Source organism: Melospiza melodia, chromosome 31 (assembly GCF_035770615.1).
Source record: "Melospiza melodia melodia isolate bMelMel2 chromosome 31, bMelMel2.pri, whole genome shotgun sequence".
Taxonomy (NCBI): domain Eukaryota; kingdom Metazoa; phylum Chordata; class Aves; order Passeriformes; family Passerellidae; genus Melospiza; species Melospiza melodia.
In genome coordinates, this window is record NC_086224.1 from 2,184,300 (window position 1) to 2,205,938 (window position 21,639).

The following is a 21,639-nucleotide window of genomic DNA, read 5'->3' on the forward strand; positions in this document are numbered from 1 at the left end:
TTCTGGTCACCCCATTCTGGTCCCTGGTTCTGGTTCTGGTCACCTCATTCTGGGGTGCTGGTTCTGGTCACCCCATTCTGGTCCCTGGTTCTGGCTCTGGTCACCCCATTCTGGTCCCTGGTTCTGGTTCTGGTCCCCTCATTCTGGGGTACTGGCCCTGGTCACCCCATTCTGGTCCCTGGTTCTGGCTCTGGTCACCCCATTCTGGTCCCTGGTTCTGGTTCTGGTCCCCTCATTCTGGGGTACTGGCCCTGGTCACCCCATTCTGGTCCCTGGTTCTGGCTCTGGTCACCCCATTCTGGGGTGCTGGCCCTGGTCACCCCATTCTGGTCCCTGGTGCTGGTTCTGGTCACCTCATTTTGGGGTGCTGGTTCTGGTCACCTCATTCTGGTCCCTGGTTCTGGCCCTGGTCACCCCATTCTGGGCCCTGGTGCTGGTTCTGGTCACCCCATTCTGGGCCCTGGTTCTGACTGTGGTCACCCCATTCTGGGCCCTGGTTCTGGTCACCCCATTCTGGGGTGCTGGTTCTGGTCACCCCATTCTGGGCCCCGCTCCCGTCTCTGCAGCTCTCACCCACCAGGGACCCCCCACCACAGCCCCCCAATGACACAGACGTGGCCAAACCCCCCCTCCAGCCACCATCCAGAGGGGACACGGGCATGGCACGGCATGGCACGGCATGGCACGGCACGGCATGGCAGTGCTGGCCCCAGATGCCACTCAGCCCCCCTAAACCCATGCAGGGGGGGTGACAACAACACGAAGGGAGGGGGGCCAAGCCCCACTCGCGCCCATCCCAGCGCTGGCACCGTCCCCACGCCCCAGCTGGGATTAGCACTAATGGGATTTACCATTTCATCCAATATTCCCCTCAAGATGAGCCTGGGAAGGGGGGAGAGCCCCCCCAACCCCCCCTCACCCCCTGCCAGCCCCCCCCGTCCCCGTTAAGCTCTTTCTAATTAAAGCCAGCCCAGGGCTGTCCATCACCGTCCCCTCGGCGGGACCCCCACGGAAGAAGAGCCGAGGGGCAGAGCTACATAAAACATGTTTAATATCCAAGGGGGGGGGGGGTCGGGGGGGGTCAGGGGAGGTCACCCACCGTCTCAGGCTCGGGGGGGGGCGGGTGGGGGGCTGGGGGGCTGAGAACACACGTCCCTGGACAGGGCAGAGCCGCAGCGACACGTCACACCAAGCACAGACCAGGGGTATAAATACGGTGCTGGGGAAGGGCTGGGGGGCACAGGGGGGGGGACACTGTCCGTCCGTGAGGGGGCAGGGACATACAATCACTATGCTGGCATGGGGGGGGGACAGGATGGGGGCAGGTGGCCAGGGTGAGGTGGGGGGGGCACGGCCAAAGGGGACCACAGAGGTCCTGGCAGCTCCGTGTGTCACCGCCACCTCTGCGAGGGTCACGCCGCGGGAAGGAGACCTGCCTCGAAGTGACATGGGGGGGGACGTGTGGAATGCCCGGGGGGGGGGCAAACAGGGCTGGGAGGGGGCGCTGGGAGGGTGGAGGAGGTGTAGAATCCCGAATCCCCCCCCCTCCCCACGGCCCTGCTGCCCCCACATTTGGTCCAGAGGAAGGCGAGGGGTGCAGGAGGGACATGCATGGGGACGGGGTGTCCCTGGTCCCCCCCCCAAGGCAGGGCAGTGCTGAGGTGGCTGCCCCCAGCCCCCATCCCACCCTGCCAGGGCTCTGCCCCTGCCCCCCCTGGGCGTTATATAGAGCTCTAATTCCACGCACGCACACACGAGATCCGAGGGGAACCAGGGGGACCCCAAAAAAAGGCGAAAAAACCCCACAGCAACCGGTGCCAGAAGAAAGCAAAACCCAACCGGGGCGGGGAGGGGGCGGCCGGGGGGGGGCCCTGGCATGGCCCGGGGGGGGGGGCACAGAGGAGACCCCCCCCTCATTTCTTGTTCTTGAGCTGGTTGGCGAGCCAGTCGAGGCCCTCGTAGAGCCCGTCGCCGCTGGTGGCACAGGTGGCCTGGATGTACCAGTTACGGTGGCGCAGGGAGTGCAGCCCCAGCTTGTCCGTGATCTCCGCTGCGTTCATGGCGTTGGGCAGGTCCTGCAGCAGCACAAGGGGTGTCACAGGAATGGATGCCAGCCCTCCATGCCCCTCCACGGGGGCTGGCACCAGCTCTGATGCCATGGGAGTGGGCACAGCTCTGCCACAGGGGAGCATCAGCAGGCCTGATGCTGCAGGGAGGAGGGGGAATGTGCCAGGGGGATGTGAGGCACCAGCCCTGGCACCACAGGGATGGACAGAGCTGGGTTAAACACCAGCCCTGGCACCGCAGGGATGGAAAGATCTGGGTTAAACACCAGCCTTGGCACCACAGGGATGGAAAGATCTGGGTTAAACACCAGCCCTGGTGCCACAGGGATGGACAGAGCTGGGTTAAACACCAGCCCTGGCACCACAGGGATGGACAGGGCTGGGTTAAACACCAGCCCTGGCACCACAGGGATGGACAGAGCTGGGTTAAACACCAGCCCTGGCACCACAGGGATGGACAGAGCTGGGTTAAACACCAGCCCTGGCACCACAGGGATGGACAGAGCTGGGTTAAACACCAGCCCTGGCACCACAGGGATGGAAAGATCTGGGTTAAACACCAGCCCTGGTGCCACAGGGATGGACAGAGCTGGGTTAAACACCAGCCTTGGCACCACAGGGATGGACAGGGCTGGGTTAAACACCAGCCCTGGCACCGCAGGGATGGACAGAGCTGGGTCAAACACCAGCCCTGGTGTCACAGGGATGGCTCCAGGGGCCACCACCATTCCTGGGGTCTTGGGGATGGCTCCAAGGGCCATCACCATCCCTGATGCCACTGGAATTCCCTGGGGGCCACCACCATCCCTGGTGCCAGGGGATGGCCCTGGGGGTCACCACCATCCCTTGTGCCACAGGGATAGCTTCAAGGGCCACCACTTTCCTTGGTGCTATGAAGATGACTCCAAGGGCCACCACTATCCCTGGTGCCACAAGGATGGGTCTGGAGGTCACCACCATCCCTGGTGCCATGGAGAAGGCCCCAGGGGCCACCATCATCCCTGGTGCCACAGGAATGGGTCTGGGGGCCACCACCATCCCCGTGCCATGGGAATGACCCCTGAGGCCACCACCATCTCTGGTGCCACAGGGAGGGCCACCACCTTGCCTGGTGCCATGGGGATGGCTCCAAGAGCCACCACCATCCCTGATGCCACTGGAATTCCCTGGGGATCACCCCCATCCCTGGTGCCACGGGGATGACTCCAAGGGCCACCACCATCCCTGGTGCCATGGAGATGGGTCTGGGGGCCATCACCATCCCTGGTGCCATGGAGATGGGTCTGGGGGCCATCACCATCCCTGGTGCCATGGAGATGACTCCAAGGGCCACCACCATCCCTGGTGCCAAAGAGAGGGCCACCACCATCCCTGGTGCCACGGGGATGACTCCAAGGGCCACCACCATCCCTGGTGCCACAGAGGGCCACCACCATCCCTGGTGCCATGGAGATGGGTCTGGGGGCCACCACCATCCCTGGTGCCATGGAGATGGGTCTGGGGGCCATCACCATCCCTGGTGCCATGGAGATGGGTCTGGGGGCCACCACCATCCCTGGTGCCACAGACACGGCCGTGCCTCTGTCCCACCACCTCTTTGACACCAGCCCTGATGCCGCAGCACGTCCCACACCACACGGCTGCCCTGACACCCCAGGGATGTCTCCCCCCACCACAAGGCTCTCCCCACCCCCAGACCCACCTGCTTGTTGGCGAAGACGAGGAGGACGGCGTCCCTGAGCTCATCCTCCGCCAGCATCCGCATCAGCTCCTCCCGCGCCTCGTTCACCCGCTCCCGGTCGTTGCTGTCCACCACGAAGATCAGCCCTGGCCAGAGCAGGGGGCACCATCAGGGCTTGCCTGTGCTGCTCCCCGAGTCCCCACCGCGCTGTGCCCTGAGCCACCTACCCTGGGTGTTCTGGAAGTAATGCCTCCAGAGGGGCCGGATCTTGTCCTGCCCGCCCACGTCCCACACGGTGAAGCTGATGTTCTTGTACTCCACCGTCTCCACGTTGAAGCCTGCAGGGAGAGACAGTGCAGGGAAACTGAGGCACGGGGCAGCCACCAGGCCCTTCAAAGGAGCCCATTCTGGGCCCTGGTGCTGGTTCTGGTCATGCCATTCTGGGTCCTGGTCCTGCCCACCCATCCCACAGGGTGAAGCCGATGTTCTTGTACTCCGCTGTCTCCACGCTGAACCCTGCAAGGAGCGACAGTGCAGGGAAACTGAGGCACGGGGCAGCCACCAGCCGCTTCAAAGGAGCCCTGGGCACTCCATTCTGGGCCCTGGTGCTGGTCACCCCACTCTGAGGTGCTGGCTCTGGTGAACCCATTCTGGGCCCTGGCTCTGGTCACCCCATTTTGGGGTGCTGGCTCTGTTCACCCCATTCTGGGGTGCTGGCTCTGGTCACTCCATTCTGCGCCCTGGTGCTGGTTCTGGTCACCCAATTCCAGGGTGCTATGCCCTGGTCACCCCACTCTGGGCCCTGGTGCTGCCCACCCACATCCCACAGGGTGAAGCCGATGTTCTCGTACTCCACTGTCTCCACGCTGAACCCTGCAGGGAGCAACAGTGCAGGGAAACTGAGGCACGGGGCAGCCACCAGCCGCTTCAAAGGAGCCCTGGGCACCCCATTCTGGGCCCTGGCTCTGGTCACCCCATTCTGGGATGCTGGCTCTGGTCACTCCATTTTGGGGTGCTGGCTCTGGTCACCCCATTCTGGGATGCTGGCTCTGTTCACCCCATTCTGGGCCCTGGCTCTGTTCACCCCATTCTGGGCCCTGGCTCTGGTCACCCCATTCTGCGCCCTGGTGCTGATTCTGGTCACCCAATTCCGGGATGCTATGCCCTGGTCACCCCACTCTGGGCCCTGGTGCTGCCCACCCACATCCCACAGGGTGAAGCCGATGTTCTTGTACTCCGCTGTCTCCATGTTGAACCCTGCGGGGAGCGACAGTGCAGGGAAACTGAGGCACGGGGCAGCCCCTTCAAAGGAGCCCAGATTGGGAGCGGGCTCTGCTCAGCGCCCCCCCCCCCCTCAAGCCCACCCACCGATGGTGGGGATGGTGGTGACGATCTCGCCCAGTTTGAGCTTGTAGAGGATGGTGGTCTTGCCAGCAGCGTCCAGCCCCACCATGAGGATCCGCATCTCCTTCTTGCCGATCAGGCTCTTCAGCAGGTTCCCGAAGATGTTGCCCATGGTGACGGCGGCGCTGGCTCCGAGGCCGGATCCTGCGGGGGCATGGGGCAGGCTGGGGGAGGCCCTGAAATCTGCAGGGGTGGAGCTGAGGGCTCCCCGGTGCTCGGAGCAGGGGGGGAAATCGGGGATCCTCGTGTCCTGGGGGGGGGATGCAGGGTTTGGGGGACCCCATGAAAGGGGGTGGGGAGGGGGTTGTGAACTGTATGGGGGTGTCTGTGCGTGCAGCTCGGGGGATGCTGAGCCGGCCCCCGCTGCACCCTGCAGAAGGACAGCGCAGGGCGCTGCACTGAGGGAAACTGAGGCAGAGATGTCGCCCCCCTCGAGAAGAGCAGAGCCCCCCCCCGGACCGGACCCGACCCAGCCTCCGCACGATGCCCCCATCACCGCAACCTCGCCGGAGGGGGAGGCCACATCACCCCCGCCCCCCCAACCCGAACCGCAGCGCGCCCCTTCCCCCGCACCGTGCGCATCCCCCGCGCCCCCGGGACCCCCCAATTCCCCGCTCCCCCTCTTCACCACCCCCCCATCACAACGCGCCCCCAAACCCCCTCCTCTCCATCCCCCCCCCGCGCATCGCCCCCCGCCCCCGCCGCACCGCACCGCATCCCCCCGCGCCGCCCGGTACGACCCCAACCCACCGGGGCTCCGCGCCCCCGCCGCACCGGGCACCCCGGTACTGGCTGCAGCCCCCCCCGCGCCGGTGCGGTGCTGATCGCCCCCCCCCGCCCCGGTTATCCCCGCGCACCCCCCGGCGATGCCCGCGCCCCGCACCCCCGAGCGGCGGGCGGCCCCCCGCACCTGGTGCCGGTGCCGGTGCCGGTTCCGCCCCCGCCGCCGCTGACTCTGCACCGCTCCCGCCGCCGGAAGCGGAGGCCCCGAGCGCGCCGATCTCGCGAGAGCGCCCGGTTAACCCCCCCCCCAACCCCCCTCCCGCCGCCCCGCTCCGCTTCCCGCAACCTCCCCCCCCCCCACACCGGGACCGGGGGCGCGCACGGGGAGCGGCGGAGGGGGGGGGGGGGGGAGCGGGGGTGCAATGGCGAGAGGCACCGGGCGTTACCATGGCAACGGCTGCAGCAGTGGGGGGGACACTGAGGGGGGGGGACACTGAGGGGGGGGGACACTGAGGGGGGGTCCCCGTGTGTCCCCCCCCCCACCCCGCCATCAGCCCGGTCCTGGCGGCACCGGGACCCGCACCGGGGGGGCAGAGCCGAGTCCGAAGGGGAGAGCGGGGTCCCGGCTCTTCCGCCCCCGCCGTGAGCACCGGGGACGCAGCGTCCCGGTTTGGGGGAGGTCCCTGTGTTTCACGGGGGACGGGGACCCCCGCACCGTAACGGGGGGACAGGCTGAGCACCCCCGCACCGTGCCGGTATGGTCGGTACCGAGGCCGCCCCGGTGTTCGCAGGCTGGGCAGGGGACGGGACGGGGCGCGGGGAACCCGCGGGTGCTTCCCACGTCCGTCCGTTTGTCCGTCCCTGCTCGGCGCCGCGGGACAGAACGGATGCCCCCCGCTCCCAGGCAGGTACCGGGGGCGCCGAGCAGCACCGGGCGCCCCGACGGCTGCGGGAACTGTTCCAGCGGCACCCCAGAACTGAGGGGGGATCCCGAGCACCGGGCTGCAGCACGGAAGGGATGGGGGGAACGGGGGCTCGGGGCAGCGAGTACGAGGACCGGAGAGTCCCGGGATGGAGCGGGGGAGGCGAGGGCCGCGGTTGCGCCCCGCCGCTGGTGGCACAGCCCCGGGCAGGGCCCTCCCAGCCGCGCCCCGGGGCCTCCCCGCGGCCGCTGACCTCAGCCCCGGGAGCCCCGACGGGGCGGAGGCCCGAGGGCGTGGACACGGCCCGGCCCGGCCGGGAACCGGGGCGGGGGAGGCGGGAGCGCCGCGCTGGAGCAGACCCCGGCTCGGCCCTGGGTTCCTCCCGGGCCGGGGGAAGGGCTGCGGGTGGGTGCCGGTGCGAGCCCCCCACCCCCGCCGCCGTCCCGGGGCTTTGTCCGTCCTTGAATTAAACTGGAGAGCGGCGGCCCCGGGCCGTGACGGGCCAGCGGGGCTAATCCGGCCCCGCATGACTGGTCCGGGGAAACCGCGGCGGGGGGATTACCCCCCCCGGTTCCCGCCCCAACGGGGGACTCAGCTCAGGGCCCCCGGCCCGTCGGGCCCCGCGCTGGGGACTTCACACCCACCCACAACCGGCCCGGGCGGGGGGTGACGGGGACAGTCGTGTCCCAACCGGGTCCGGGCCAGCACCGGCCCTGCGTGCCCGTGTTCTGGCCGTGGGCGCGTCCGGCCGCCGCCATCCGAGCACCCCCTGCCCTTCCTTCTGTCCGCCCTCCCTCAATCCCTCCGGTCCATCCCTACCTCCGACACCCGGTACCGGCCCAGACCGGGCTCTCCGGGGCAGCGGGAGCCGTGCGGGGCCGTGCCGCGCCCACGCGGGTTGTGCACACCGTTCACGGGGGTCCGGGACAGCCCGGGACAAGCCGGGCTCCAGCGGCTGGAAGAGGCTGTAGCCCCCGTTCCACCGGGCAAGGAGTAGGACGGGACAGGGCTCCGTGGGCTCCGGAGGGGCGCCCGGCAGCCTCGACGGTCCCCGTCCCCGGGCACCGCACGTCGCGTCCCCCGGGAAGCCCCGGGACGGTGTCCCCGGCCTCCCCCGTGCGCCCGGGACTGTCCCGGAGCTCTGCCTCCCCCGTGCGCCCGGGACTGTCCCGGGATATCCCGTCACTCCTTGCCCCTGTGCACCCCGGGCTGTCCCGGGACATCCCGGGCTATCCCCGTTCCCCGCTCCCTCCGTGCGCCCGGAGCCGTCCGGGGCCATCCCGGGTTATTCCGGGACCGGCTCCTCCTCGCACCGGGAGCTGTCGCGGGCCGGTGCCGGTGCCTGCAGAACGTGCGCGCGGGACGGCGGGGAAGGCGGGGGGCGGCAGCCGGGAGCTCTGGGCACGGGGCCGGGGCGCAGCCACCCCGCCGGGCTAATCCGGGCCGTGACGGACAGCCCCGGCGCCGCCGCTCCCGCCGCCCCGTAAGAGATGCCGCAGCTCCGCCGCTCCCCATTGTTAGGGCGAGGACGCGGGGAGGCCCCGCGCGGCGGGACCGGCCCACGGGGACCCTCCGCGCCGCCCCTATAAGAGGGAAGGGGCTGGAAGATGCTCCCGGGTGCTGAGCGCTGTGCCGAGCCCAGTCCAGCCGTGCCGGCTCCCCGGGGAGCTGCCGGTACCGACCACCGGCACCGGGTACCGCGCACGGGCCGCCGAGAGCCAGCAGCGGTACCGACGCGCAGAGTGCCGAGCGCCGGCTCCCCAGAAGCGGCACCGCGAACGGAGCGCCCGACGCCGCGCTCCGGGGCCCGCTCGGTGCGCGCTGGGCACCGCACCCCCGACGCCGCGCCCCGGCCACCGGCTGCAGCCCCGGTGGCGGCGGCGGTGCCGGCCCGGCCCGCCCGCCCGGCGCTCCCCGCGTCCCCCCGCGGCCGTCCTGATCTCGGAGCCGCCCCGCGCGTCCGGAAACACGCGTGGATGTAGCGGCCGGGCCGGGGGCTCTGCGGCACCATAAATACCGGGACGGCCGCTCGCCCGCGCACTCTGCCGGGGCTCCCGGGGCCGGAGCCATGCGCGCCGCCGCGCTGGGGCTGGCGCTCCGGGCACTCTGGGCTCTGGCCCTCTCCTCGCTCTCCAACACGCTGGCAGTGAACAACAGCGGGCGGTGGTGGTGAGTCGGACAGCACCGGCACCGGCACCGGTACCGGCACCGGGGTGGTGAGGCGGGAGGGCGGGGCTGGCACGGGAACAGCAGGGACTGCCCTGCGCGCAGGAATGGGGCGTGTGGGGGAACACGGGGCTGCGAGCCGCCTTTGGGATCCCTGCGGGGGATGCTGCGGTGGCAGCGAGGAACCTGCAGGGAGGCCGAGGTGAGGAGGGAGGCGCTGGGGTCACCATCCCCACCTGTGCCGCAGGGGCATCATCAACGTGGCCTCGTCCACCAACCTGCTGACCGACTCCAAGAACGTGCAGCTGGTGCTGGACCCCAGCCTGCAGCTGCTGAGCCGAAAGCAGCGCAAGCTGATCCGGCAGAACCCCGGCATCCTGCACAGCGTCAGCTCCGGCCTCCAGACCGCCATCAAGGAGTGCAAGTGGCAGTTCCGCAACCGCCGCTGGAACTGCCCCACCTCGCAGGGCCCCAACATCTTCGGCAAAATCGTCAACAGGGGTGAGGCTGGCGGGGGGGGAAGCACGGGGGTCCCCCAGACCTCCTCCATGCACCCCCCCAAGTCGGGATGCTCATCTCTGTGGCCATCTCTCTCCCCTCTGTACCCCTGGTGTCTATGGGGCATCACCAGCTCGTTGTGATGGAGGGTTGGGGGTGTCAGTGGGTGCCCCCTCCCCATGCTGGCAGCACCCTGAGGCCCCGCTCCCTCCGCAGGCTGCCGGGAGACAGCGTTCATCTTTGCCATCACCAGCGCTGGCGTGACGCACTCGGTGGCCCGGTCGTGCTCGGAGGGCTCCATCGAGTCCTGCACCTGTGACTACCGGCGCCGCGGGCCCGGGGGTCCCGACTGGCACTGGGGGGGCTGCAGTGACAACATCGACTTCGGCCGCCTCTTTGGGAGGGAGTTTGTGGACTCCAGTGAGAAGGGCCGGGACCTGCGTTTCCTCATGAACCTGCACAACAACGAGGCTGGGCGCATGGTGAGGGCACCGGGGGCTTGCTGAGGGCACTGGGGTGGGCGCAGAGATGAGCGAGGCCACCAAAACCTTCAGCCTGTTCCCATGTGTGTGTTGGGAGCAGCTGGAGATGGGTTCTGTGCTTGTCTTTGGGATAAATGATGTCTGAGGGATGTGACAGTGCAGAAATGAGGGGTGTAGGAGCGTCCCCACGGGGATCTCAACCTGCTCACAAAGCCCCAAATTCCTCTTTCCTTCCAGACACAAAGATGAGCACGACCACCAAGACCTTCAGCCTGTTCCCATGTGTGTGTTGGGAACAGTTGGAGATGGGTTTTGTGCTTGTCTTTGGGACGAGAGATGTCTGAGAGATGTGACAGTGAAGAAATGAGGGGTGTAGGAGCACGGTTGTCCCCAGGAGGGTCTCAGGCTGCTCACAAAGCCCCAAATTCCCCTTTTCTTCCAGGCACAAAGATGAGCACAACCACCAAGACTTTTAGCCTGTTCTGGGAACAGTTAGAGATGGGTTTCACACTTGTCTCTGGGATAAATAAGTGATGTGACAGTGCAGAAATGAGGGGTGTAGGAGCACGGTGGTCCCCAGGGACATCTCAGGCTGCTCACAAAGCCCCAAATTCCCCTTTTCTTCCAGGCACAGAGATGAGCACAACCACCAAGACCTTCTGCCTGTTCCCATGTGTGTGTTGGGAGCAGTTGGGGATGGGTTTTGTGCTTGTCTTTGGGACAAGTGATGTCTGAGAGATGTGACAGTGCAGAAATGAGGGCTGTAGGAGCACGGTTGTCCCCAGGAGGGTCTCAGGCTGCTCACAAAGCCCCGAATTTCCCTTTTCTTCCAGACTGTCTTCTCGGAGATGCGCCAGGAGTGCAAGTGCCACGGCATGTCGGGCTCCTGCACCGTGCGCACCTGCTGGATGCGGCTGCCCACCTTCCGTGCCGTGGGCGACGTCCTGAAGGATCGCTTCGACGGCGCTTCCCGCGTCATCTACGGCAACAAGGGCAGCAACCGCGCGTCGCGGGTGGAGCTGCACCACCTGGAGCCCGAGAACCCGGCCCACAAACCCCCCTCGCCCCACGACCTGGTCTACTTCGAGAAATCGCCCAATTTCTGCACCTACAGCGGGAAGATGGGCACGGCGGGCACGGCCGGGAGGTTCTGCAACAGCTCCTCGCCGGGGCTGGACGGGTGCGAGCTGCTGTGCTGCGGGCGCGGGTACCGCACGCGCACCCAGCGCGTCACCGAGCGCTGCAACTGCACCTTCCACTGGTGCTGCCACGTCAGCTGCCTCAACTGCACCAACACCCAGGTGCTGCACGAGTGCCTGTGAGCTGCCCTCTGCCCAGCCCCGGACGGGGGTCAGCGCCACCCACCCCCCGTGACGGGTGCCCGGCTGGATTGAAGGCACCTATGGGTGGGGGGGTGTGGATGTGTCCTAGGGACCCCCGTCCTGCCACGGGTGGGCTCAGTGTCAAGCACCTTGCTGGCCACTCCCCGGCTCCACGGGGTCACTTCTTGCTGTAAATAAAATATTTATTGTGGACGGTTTGGTGCTGCCGCCCCTCCACCCCCCCCACCCCGCTTCGCTGGCCCCAGGCCCTGTTTTTTATAATGAAAGATAATAATAATTAATAATAATTAATAATAATGATGCTTTGTTACAGGTGTCATTGATAGCCTTTAGAGAAGAATAAAGAATATATTTTTATCAGTCCTGCCCCTGATTTGTGTCTGGGGAGAGCTGGGGGAAGGAGGGGGGACACCAATGCATCCCAAACCGTGCGATGAGCTGTCCATCTGTCCATCCATCCCTTCTCCATCCCCATCCCACGTCCATCAGCCTGTCTGCCTGCTGTCTGTCCATCTCTCTCCTCCTTCCCTCCGCTCTCCGCCATCCCCTCCCCGCAGACCCCGTTCCTTCTCCCGCTGTGCCCGTCTCCATCGCAGCCATTCCCGGCCGGGACCGTGCAATCCCCAGGGCTGCCCATCACCATGGCACCTTGACTGCAGCATCTCCGATGCTGGAATTCGCCGGGGCGGTCGGGCTGGTGCCGCCGAGGCCGGGAGTTGGGAGCGGCCCCGGGAGGCACAAGACGACAGACAGGGAATGAGCATCGTCCATCACCGCTACCGGCCGGGGCTGACGGCTCCCCTCGGCTCCGGGGGAAAAGCAGGGCCGGGGGAGGGCACCGGGGTTACCGGGGCAGGGGCCAGAGGGGACAGAGATGGCCACTGGCCCCACAAACAGCCCGACATCCGCGTGTGACCACAAGAGAAATGATGTGGAGGACCGGGAGGGTGCAGCTCCATGGTTGGCAGGTGCTCTGCTGGCATGGGATGGGCATTTCTGTGGGGCAGGCTTCCCTCAGGATGGGCATGCTCTGGAATGGGCATCCCTCTGGAATGGGCATCCCTTTGGAATGGGCATCTTCTTGGGACAGTCCTCCCACTGGAGTGGGCACCACACCAGGATGGGAATTCAGCTCTCAGGACGTGCCCTGAGATGGGTTTTTTTCTGGGACAAGCATCCCAAAGGGGTGGGCACATCCCCAGCATGTGCATCCTCTTGGGACAATCCTCCCACTGGAGTGGGCACCACATCAGGATGGGAATTCAGCACGCAGGACGTGCCCTGAGATGGGTTTTTCCCTGGGATAAGCATCCCAAAGGGGTGGGCACATCCCCAGAAGGGGCATCCTTGGGAAGGGCATCCTTCTGGGACAGGCATCCCATCAGAACGGGCATCCCTTTGGAATGGGCATCTTCTTGGCACAGTCCTCCCACTGGAGTGGGCACCACACCAGGATGGGAATTCAGCACGCAGGACGTGCCCTGAGATGGGTTTTTTTTCTGTGATAAGCATCCCAAAGGGGTGGGCACATCCCCAGAAGGGGCATCCTTGGGAAGGGCATCCTTCTGGGACAGGCATCCCATCAGAACGGGCATCCCTTTGGAATGGGCATCTTCTTGGCACAGTCCTCCCACTGGAGTGGGCACCACACCAGGATGGGAATTCAGCACGCAGGACGTGCCCTGAGATGGGTTTTTTTTCTGTGATAAGCATCCCAAAGGGGTGGGCACATCCCCAGAAGGGGCACCCTTGGGAAAGGCATCCTTCTGGGACAGGCATCCCATCAGAATGGGCATCGCTTTGGAATGGGCATCTTCTTGGGACAGTCCAGGAGTGGGCACCCCACCAGGATGGGAATTCAGCTCTCAGGACGTGCCCTGAGATGGGATTTTTCCCTGGGATAAGCATCCCAAAGGGGTGGGCACATCCCCAGAAGGGGCACCCTTGGCAAGGGCATCCTTTTGGGACAGGCATCCCACGGGGATGGCCACAGGCTCCACACATCCCCCCCCTGCACCATTATTTCACACTTGGGGACATCAAAACCTCCTTCTCTGTGCTTGGGGGACCCCCAGCCCGGTGTCCCGGGGGTGCCCACCGCCCGCGCTCCCCCTCCAGAGCCGGGAACCTCTCGGGGCCCCTGAGGCTGCACCGCATCAAAGGCTGCGGGATGACGCTGCCAGCACCCGAAATATCCCGCGGAGCCGATAGTGGAAAAGTTGATGTTTCGAGACTCAAAGGAGGAGGGGGGGGAAAAACACCCTGGGGGCCCCCGCTGCCCGCGCCGAGGTCAAAACACAGCCCGGCGTGGAGAGTAAAATACCAAAAGGCGAGGAAAACGCCTGGAAAGGAACACAGCCCGAAATAACCCTCCGAGCATCTCCCGCCTGCCCGTTTATCTGCCTGCTAAATTCTGCTCCTGCTTCAGCATGAAAATAGCCTGTTTTCCTGCGGTAGGAGTCAGGAATATAGATAATGACATTCTTATAAGTCACCTCTGTTACTCAGCTTTTCCTGCGTGTCCTGCTGGGCACCTCGGGCAGCCGCGACCCCCAGGTGGGCAGGGGCACCCTGGGCACGGGGCACAGACCTCCCCTGGCGTGGACAAATATCCCTGGGTGCTGGAAATAGCTGCTGCGGGCCAGCTGAGGGCCAGGGAGAGGGCGGTGCCATCCTGCAGCGGGCTGTCACATCTGGGAAGCCGGGTAACAGCTGGATGGTGGCCACAAGCTGGGCCTGCTGAGGGATGGGACAGCCCCGTTTTCAGGGATGGGGCTCTGCCTGGGGCTGTGGGACAGAGAGACACACAGAAATGCAGGACAGAGGGACAGGAGGGCTTCCAGGACAGAGATGTCGTTCCCCAGAAATGTGGGACACTGGGATAGGACAATGTCCAGGGGTGCAGGACAGAGGGACACAGCCATGCCCAGGAGTACAGGACAGAGGGACAGAGCCATGCCCAGGGGTGCAGGACAGAGGGACACAGCCATGCCCAGTGGTGCAGGACAGAGGGACACAGCCATGCCCAGGAGTGCAGGACAGAGGGACACAGCCCTGTCCAAGGGTGCAGGACAGAGGGACACAGCCCTGCCCAGTGGTGCAGACAGAGGGACACAGCCATGCCCAGGGGTGCAGGACAGTGGGGTGGTGACATTCCACAAAGCTCAGGACAGAAAGACAGGACAATGTCCAGTGGTGCAGGACAGAGGGACACAGCCATGCCCAGGGGTGCAGGACAGAGGGACACAGCCCTGCCCAGTGGTGCAGACAGAGGGACACAGCCATGCCCAGGAGTACAGGACAGTGGAGTGGTGACATTCCACATAGTTCAGGACAGGAACACAGGACAATGCCCAGGGGTGCAGGACAGAGGGACAGAGCCATGCCCAGGGGTGCAGACAGAGGGACACAGCCCTGCCCAGGGGTGCAGGACAGTGGGGTGGTGACATTCCACAAAGTTCAGGACAGGAACACAGGACAATGCCCAGGGGTGCAGGACAGAGGGACACAGCCATGCCCAGGAGTGCAGGACAGGGGGGTGGTGACATTCCCCAACGTGCAGGACAGAAAGACAGGACAATACCCAAAGTTTCTGAACAGAGGGACAGGATGACACAGAGAGATGCAGAACAGAGCTGTGCCTAGAGGTGTGGGACAGAGGGATGGTGTCATTCCCAGAATCCAGGAAAAGGGACGGGACTGTGGCCAGAGGTGCAGGACAGGGGAATTGTGGCATTCCCAGGGGTGCAGGACAGGGGAATTGTGGCATTCCAGAGGTGCAGGACAAGGGAATTCTGTCATTCCTAGAGGTACAGGACAGAGGAATTGTGGCATTCCCAGGGGTGCAGGACAGAGGAATTGTGGCATTCCCAGAGGTGCAGGACAGAGGAATTGTGGCATTCCCAGGGGGTGCAGGACAGAGGAATTGTGGCATTCCAGAGGTGCAGGACAAGGGAATTCTGTCATTCCTAGAGGTACAGGACAGGACAGTACCCAGAGGTGCAGGACAGGGGAATTGTGGCATTCCAGAGGTGCAGGACAGAGGAATTGTGTCATTCCCAGGGGTGCAGGACAGGGGAATTGTGTCATTCCCAGGGGTGCAGGACAGAGGAATTGTGGCATTCCCAGAGGTGCAGGACAGAGGAATTGTGTTATTCTCAAAGGTACAGGACAGAGGAATTGTGGCATTCCAGGGGTGCAGGACAAGGGAATTCTGTCATTCCTAGAGGTGCAGGACAGGACAGTGCCCAGAAGTGCAGGACAGGGGAATTGTGGCATTCCCAGAGGTGCAGGACAGGACAGTACCCAGAAGTGTGGGGCAGGAGGACTCTGCCATTTCCAGAAATGCACGACAGAAGGGCAGAGCAGCATCCAGAGGTGCAGGACAGACACACAGAGCTGTGCCCACCTGGCCCCATCCCACCTGCAGGACCATCCCCATCCCATCCCATCCCATCCCATCCCATCCCATCCCATCCCATCCCATCCCATCCCATCCCATCCCATCCCATCCCATCCCATCCCATCCCATCCCATCCCATCCCATCCCATCCCATCCCCTGTCACCATCCCCAGCGGCACAGCCCCGTCCCGGCTCCCCTCGCCTCCGGTCGATGCGGACCCGCGTCCCGCCAGCTCCCGGCTTGTCCGGCCGCCCCCTCCCATCCGCCGCATTCCTCCGGCGCGGGGCCAACGCGCCCAGCAACGGTGGCAGCGCTGGCCTCTAATCCCCGGGCATGCCAGCCCCGGGGGGACCGTCGCCGTCACCCACTCCCTGATAGGTGACCAAGGCCCGAGACGAACAATTAGGGACAAAGCGGAGCCGCCGGGGGCTAACGCCGGCCTTCACGGGTGCCTTGTGCGGCATTCGGCGGGTTTAATGAATTGTCCATCAATCCTTTCAGCTCCGCTCGCCCGGGCTGGATTAATCTGAGAAGCCGCAGTGGGGAAGGAGCCGCTAAGCCTGTATTTATTACTCTGCCATTGTAACTAATTGAGGTAATTATCTGTGACTCCAACCCCGCGCAACAATGGCGCATTCAGCGGGCCCTTCCCACCGGCTCCTCGCGCGGCCTGGGAGAGGCGGCACGGCGGGCAGGGACACGGGGACGCGGCGGGGACGGTGGCGTGGGGACGGTCAGGGTGTCAGCAGGTGACACCGCGCTGCGGGGACGCGGACAGCGCTGCTGGCACGCGTGGGATGTGGCACGGCCGGTGCCAGCTGCACGGGAGGGTCACGGCTCTGAGGGGGCACTGCCAACAGCAGCGGACACACGGACACGGATCTTTGGGGACATCGTTGTCACGAGTGACACATGAAGGTCACAGCTCGCTGCACTGGCACATACATGGACAGGGCTCTTTTGGGACATTGCCAACACCAGTGACACATGACAGGGTTCCTTTGGGACATGGCACGGCCGGTGCCAGCTGCACGGGAGGGTCACGGCTCTGAGGGGACACTGCCAGCAGCAGCGCACACACGGATCTTTGGGGACATCGTTGTCACCAGTGACACATGAAGGTCACAGCTCGCTGCACTGGCACATACATGGACAGGGCTCTTTTGGGACATTGCCAACACCAGTGACACATGACAGGGTTCCTTTGGGACATGGCATGGCCGGTGCCAGCTGCACGGGAGGGTCACGGCTCTGAGGGGGCACTGCCAACAGCAGCACACACACGGATCTTTGGGGACATCGTTGTCACCAGTGACACATGAAGGTCACAGCTCGCTGCACTGGCACATACATGGATGTGGTTCCTTTGGGACATGGCATGGCCGGTGCCAGCTGCACGTGAGGGTCACGGCTCTGTGGGGACAATGCCAGCAGCAGCACACACAAGGACACTGATCTTTGGGGACATCGTTGTCACCAGTGACACACAAATGTCACAGCTGGCTGGGGGCACTGCCAGCACTGGCACATCCATGGGCAGGGCTCCTTTGGGACATTGCCAACACCAGTGACACATGACAGGGTTCCTTTGGGACATGGCATGGCCGGTGCCAGCTGCACGTGAGGGTCACGGCTCTGTGGGGACACTGCCAACAGCAGCGCACACACGGACACGGATCTCTGGGGACATCGTTGTCACGAGTGACACATGAAGGTCACAGCTGGCTGCACTGGCACATACATGGACATGGTTCCTTTGGGACATGGCATGGCCGGTGCCAGCTGCACGTGAGGGTCACGGCTCTGTGGGGACATTGCCAACAGTGGCACACACATGGACACGGATCTTTGGGGACATCGTTGTCACCAGAGTGTCACCAGTGACACACAAATGTCACAGCTGGCTGGGGACACCGCCAGCGCTGGCACATACATGGATAGGGCTCCTTTGGGACATTGCCAACACCAGTGACACATGACAGGGTTCCTTTGGGACATGGCACGGCCGGTGCCAGCTGCATGTGAGGGTCACAGTTCTGAGGGGGCACTGCCAACAGCAGCACACACACGGACACGGATCTTTGGGGACATCGTTGTCACCAGAGTGTCACCAGTGCCACATAAATATCACAGCTCACTGGGGACACTGCCATTACTGGCACATACATGGGCAGGGCTCCTTTGGGACAGGGATCCTTTGGGACATGGCACGGCCGGTGCCAGCTGCACGTGTGGGTCATGGCTCTGTGGGGACAATGCCAGCAGCAGCGCACACATGGACACAGATCTTTGGGGACACAATTGTCACACGAAGGTCACAGCTGGCTGGGGGCACTGCCAGCGCTGGCACATACATGGATGTGGTTCCTTTGGGACATGGCATGGCCGGTGCCAACTGCACGTGAGGGTCATGGCTCTGCGGGGACACTGCCAACAGTGGCACACACATGGACACGGATCTTTGGGGACATCGTTGTCACCAGAGTGTCACCAGAGTGTCACCAGTGACACACAAATGTCACAGCTGGCTGGGGGCACTGCCAGCACTGGCACATACATGGGCAGGGCTCCTTTGGGACATTGCCAACACCAGTGACACATGACAGGGTTCCTTTGGGACATGGCACGGCCGGTGCCAGCTGCACGTGAGGGTCACAGCTCTGAGGGGGCACTGCCAACAGCAGTGCACACATGGACACGGATCTTTGGGGACATCGTTGTCACCAGAGTGTCACCAGAGTGTCACCAGTGACACACAAATGTCACAGCTGGCTGGGGGCACTGCCAGCACTGGCACATACATGGGCAGGGCTCCTTTGGGACATTGCCAACACCAGTGACACATGACAGGGCTCCTTTGGGACATGGCACGGCCGGTGCCAGCTGCACGTGTGGGTCACGGCTCTGTGGGGACAATGCCAGCAGCAGCACACACATGGACACGGATCTTTGGGGACACAATTGTCACACGAAAGTCACAGGTGGCTGGGGACACCTCCAGCGCTGGCACATACATGGATGTGGTTCCTTTGGGACATGGCATGGCCGGTGCCAACTGCACGTGAGGGTCACGGCTCTGTGGGGACACTGCCAACAGCAGTGCACACATGGACACAGATCTTTGGGGACATCGTTGTCACCAGAGTGTCACCAGTGCCACATAAATATCACAGCTCACTGGGGACACTGCCATTACTGGCACATACATGGGCAGGGCTCCTTTGGGACATTGCCAGCTGCCCGTGTGAGTCGTGGCTCTGTGGGGACAATGCCAACAGTGGCACACACATGGACACGGATCTCTGGGGACATCGTTGTCACCAGAGTGTCACCAGTGACACATGAAGGTCACAGCTCGCTGCACTGGCACATACACGGACATGGTTCCTTTGGGACATGGCATGGCCGGTGCCAGCTGCCCGTGTGGGTCACGGCTCTGTGGGGACACTGCCAACAGCAGCGCACACAAGGACACTGATCTTTGGGGACATCGTTGTCACCAGTGACACACAAATGTCACAGCTGGCTGGGGACACCGCCATTACTGGCACATACATGGGCAGGGCTCCTTTGGGACAGGGATCCTTTGGGACATGGCATGGCCGGTGCCAGCTGCACGTGTGGGTCATGGCTCTGTGGGGACAATGCCAGCAGCAGCGCACACATGGACACGGATCTTTGGGGACACAATTGTCACACAAAGGTCACAGCTGGCTGGGGACACCGCCATTACTGGCACATACATGGGCAGGGCTCCTTTGGGACATTGCCAGCTGCCCGTGTGAGTCGTGGCTCTGTGGGGACAATGCCAGCAGCAGCGCACACATGGACACGGATCTCTGGGGACATCGTTGTCACACGAAGGTCACAGCTCGCTGCACTGGCACATCCATGGGCAGGGCTCCTTTGGCACATTGCCAGCTCCAGTGACACACGACACACGGCTCTCTGGGCACGCCAGCCACCACCAGTGCCACACAGGGGTGGTGGCTGTCTGGGGACAGCAGCAGGACACACACACACACACACGGGGACAGGCCTGCGGTGACATCGCTGTCACGAGTGACACACAAAGCTCTCAGACACCACCAGCACCCACCACGCTCACGGCTCTCTGGCAGCACAGCCAGAGCTGGCACTGCCCTCTGGGGACACCGCCGTCACCGGTGACACGCGAGGGTCACAGCTCCCTGCCCCGGTGACACCTGGCACTGCCTGGCACGGATGTCACACGTGGCTGGCGCTTCTTTGGGGACACAGCACCGCTCGGGGGGCAGGCAGGACTCCGGTGCCCCCCGGTGCCCCCCGGTGCCATCGCTCACCGGCTGCGCGGCGACATCTGGCGGCCACACGCGTCCCTCTGCGGGGGCTCCGGTAGCGGGCGGGACCCCCCGGTCCCGGGCGTTGTCACCCGGTTGGCACGGGCTGAGGTTGGCACTGGCACCCCCGAGGCTGCGGCGCGTTCCGGTGCCCCCGGGGGTGCCAGGGGAAGGCGGCGGCGCCGGCGCGGCCGGAATTAGAAGGTGAATTTCCCGGCGGGAGCGGCAGCGCCGCTGCCCCCGCGTCTGGGGCACCCCGGCGGGCACCGCGCCGGGCCGTGACGGGCTGTGCTGGGCCGTGCCAGGCTGGGCTGGGCCGTGCCAGGCTATGCCAAGCTGTGGTAGTTTGTGTTGAGCCGTGCCAGGTTGAACTAGCCTGTGTTGAGCTGTGCCAGGCTGTGCTGAGCCGTGCCAGGCTGTACCAGCCTATGCCAAGCTGTGCCAGTCTGTGCTGGGCCGTGCCAGACTGTACCAAGCTGTGTTAGTTTGTGTTGAGCTGTGCCAGGCTGTGCTGAGCCGTGCCAGGTTATACCAGTCCGTGCCAAGCTGTGGTAGTTTGTGCTGAGCCGGGCCAGGCTGTACCAGCCTGTGCCAAGCCGTGCTGTGCTGTGCCAAACTGAGCCGTGCCAGGCTGTGCTAAGGTGTGCCAAGTCGTGCCCAGCTGTGATGAGCTGTGCCAAACAGGCTGTGCCAAGCGTTCTGGCCTTTGCCGAGCCATGCTGAGCTGTGCTGAGCCATGCCAGGCGGCATCAGGCTGTGCCAGGCTCTGCCAGGCTGCACTGAGCTGTTCCGAGCTGTTCCTTGCCATGCCAAGCCGTGCCAAGGCTGCTGAGTTGACCTTGGCTCTTCTGGGCTTTGCCAAGCCGTGCCAGGCTGCTGTGCCAAGCTGTGCCAGGCTATACCAAGCTATGCCGAGATGTTCTGGGTCATACCAAGCCACGTTCCAAACTGTGCCAGGCTGTGCCAGGCTGCACCGTGCCGTGACAATCCGCGGCTCACACCGCACCTTGCCACCCACCCTATGCCGTGCCAGGCCATGCCAAGCCGTGCCAAGGCTGCTGAGTTGACCTTGGCTCTTCTGGGCTTTGCCAAGCCGTGCCAGGCTGCCGTGCCAAGCTGTGCCAGGCTATACCAAGCTGTGCCAGGCTATGCCAAGCTGTTCCAGGCTATACCAAGCTGTGCCAAGACATGTTGGTTATACCAAGCAGCGTTCCAAACTGTGCCAGGCTGCATCGTGCCGTGACAATCCGCGGCTCACACCGCACCTTGCCAACCACCCTATGCCGTGCCAGGCCATGCCAAGCCGTGCCAGGTGCCACCATAACCCCCCCTGTTCCACGGCGGGGCTGCAATCGCCGTTGCGGCCAGAGCCAGGTGTGGCACTTGGATGCCAGCACGGGGGGACACATTGCGGGGGTGGCGCTGCCTCGGGGTGCCCCCCCGGCCTCCCGGGGTGCCCCGTGCCGTGCCCTCCGCGCCGGTGGCACCGCGGTAATGACAGGGTCGCGCCGGGGGGGCGGGGGAGGAGCCGGGTTTAAATAAGGCGCAAATTGGCCGCGATATTTGTGCGGTTTCCTGGGGATCCTCCTCCCTTCCCTCCCTTCCCTCCCTCCTGCGGTGACTCACAGAGG

The 21,639-nt window shown here is 64.6% G+C and overlaps 2 protein-coding genes across 2 annotated transcripts; one reads left to right on the forward strand and one right to left on the reverse strand.

The window, feature by feature from the left end:
- Positions 1-1,113: 1,113 nt before the first annotated feature.
- On the reverse strand, positions 1,114-6,167 carry LOC134431186 (ADP-ribosylation factor 3). The gene is made up of 5 exons (XM_063179173.1): positions 6,062-6,167; positions 5,116-5,295; positions 3,975-4,085; positions 3,769-3,893; positions 1,114-2,075 (listed from the first exon to the last, which is right to left on the reverse strand). The coding sequence occupies exons 2-5, from the start codon at positions 5,261-5,263 to the stop codon at positions 1,914-1,916; spliced, it is 546 nt and encodes a 181-aa protein (XP_063035243.1). The 5' UTR covers positions 5,264-5,295; positions 6,062-6,167; the 3' UTR covers positions 1,114-1,913.
- A 2,698-nt stretch (positions 6,168-8,865) lies between these two features.
- Positions 8,866-11,502, forward strand: LOC134431241 (protein Wnt-1). The gene is made up of 4 exons (XM_063179225.1): positions 8,866-8,966; positions 9,178-9,464; positions 9,678-9,943; positions 10,777-11,502. The coding sequence occupies exons 1-4, from the start codon at positions 8,866-8,868 to the stop codon at positions 11,263-11,265; spliced, it is 1,143 nt and encodes a 380-aa protein (XP_063035295.1). The 3' UTR covers positions 11,266-11,502.
- The last annotated feature ends 10,137 nt before the right edge of the window (positions 11,503-21,639 follow it).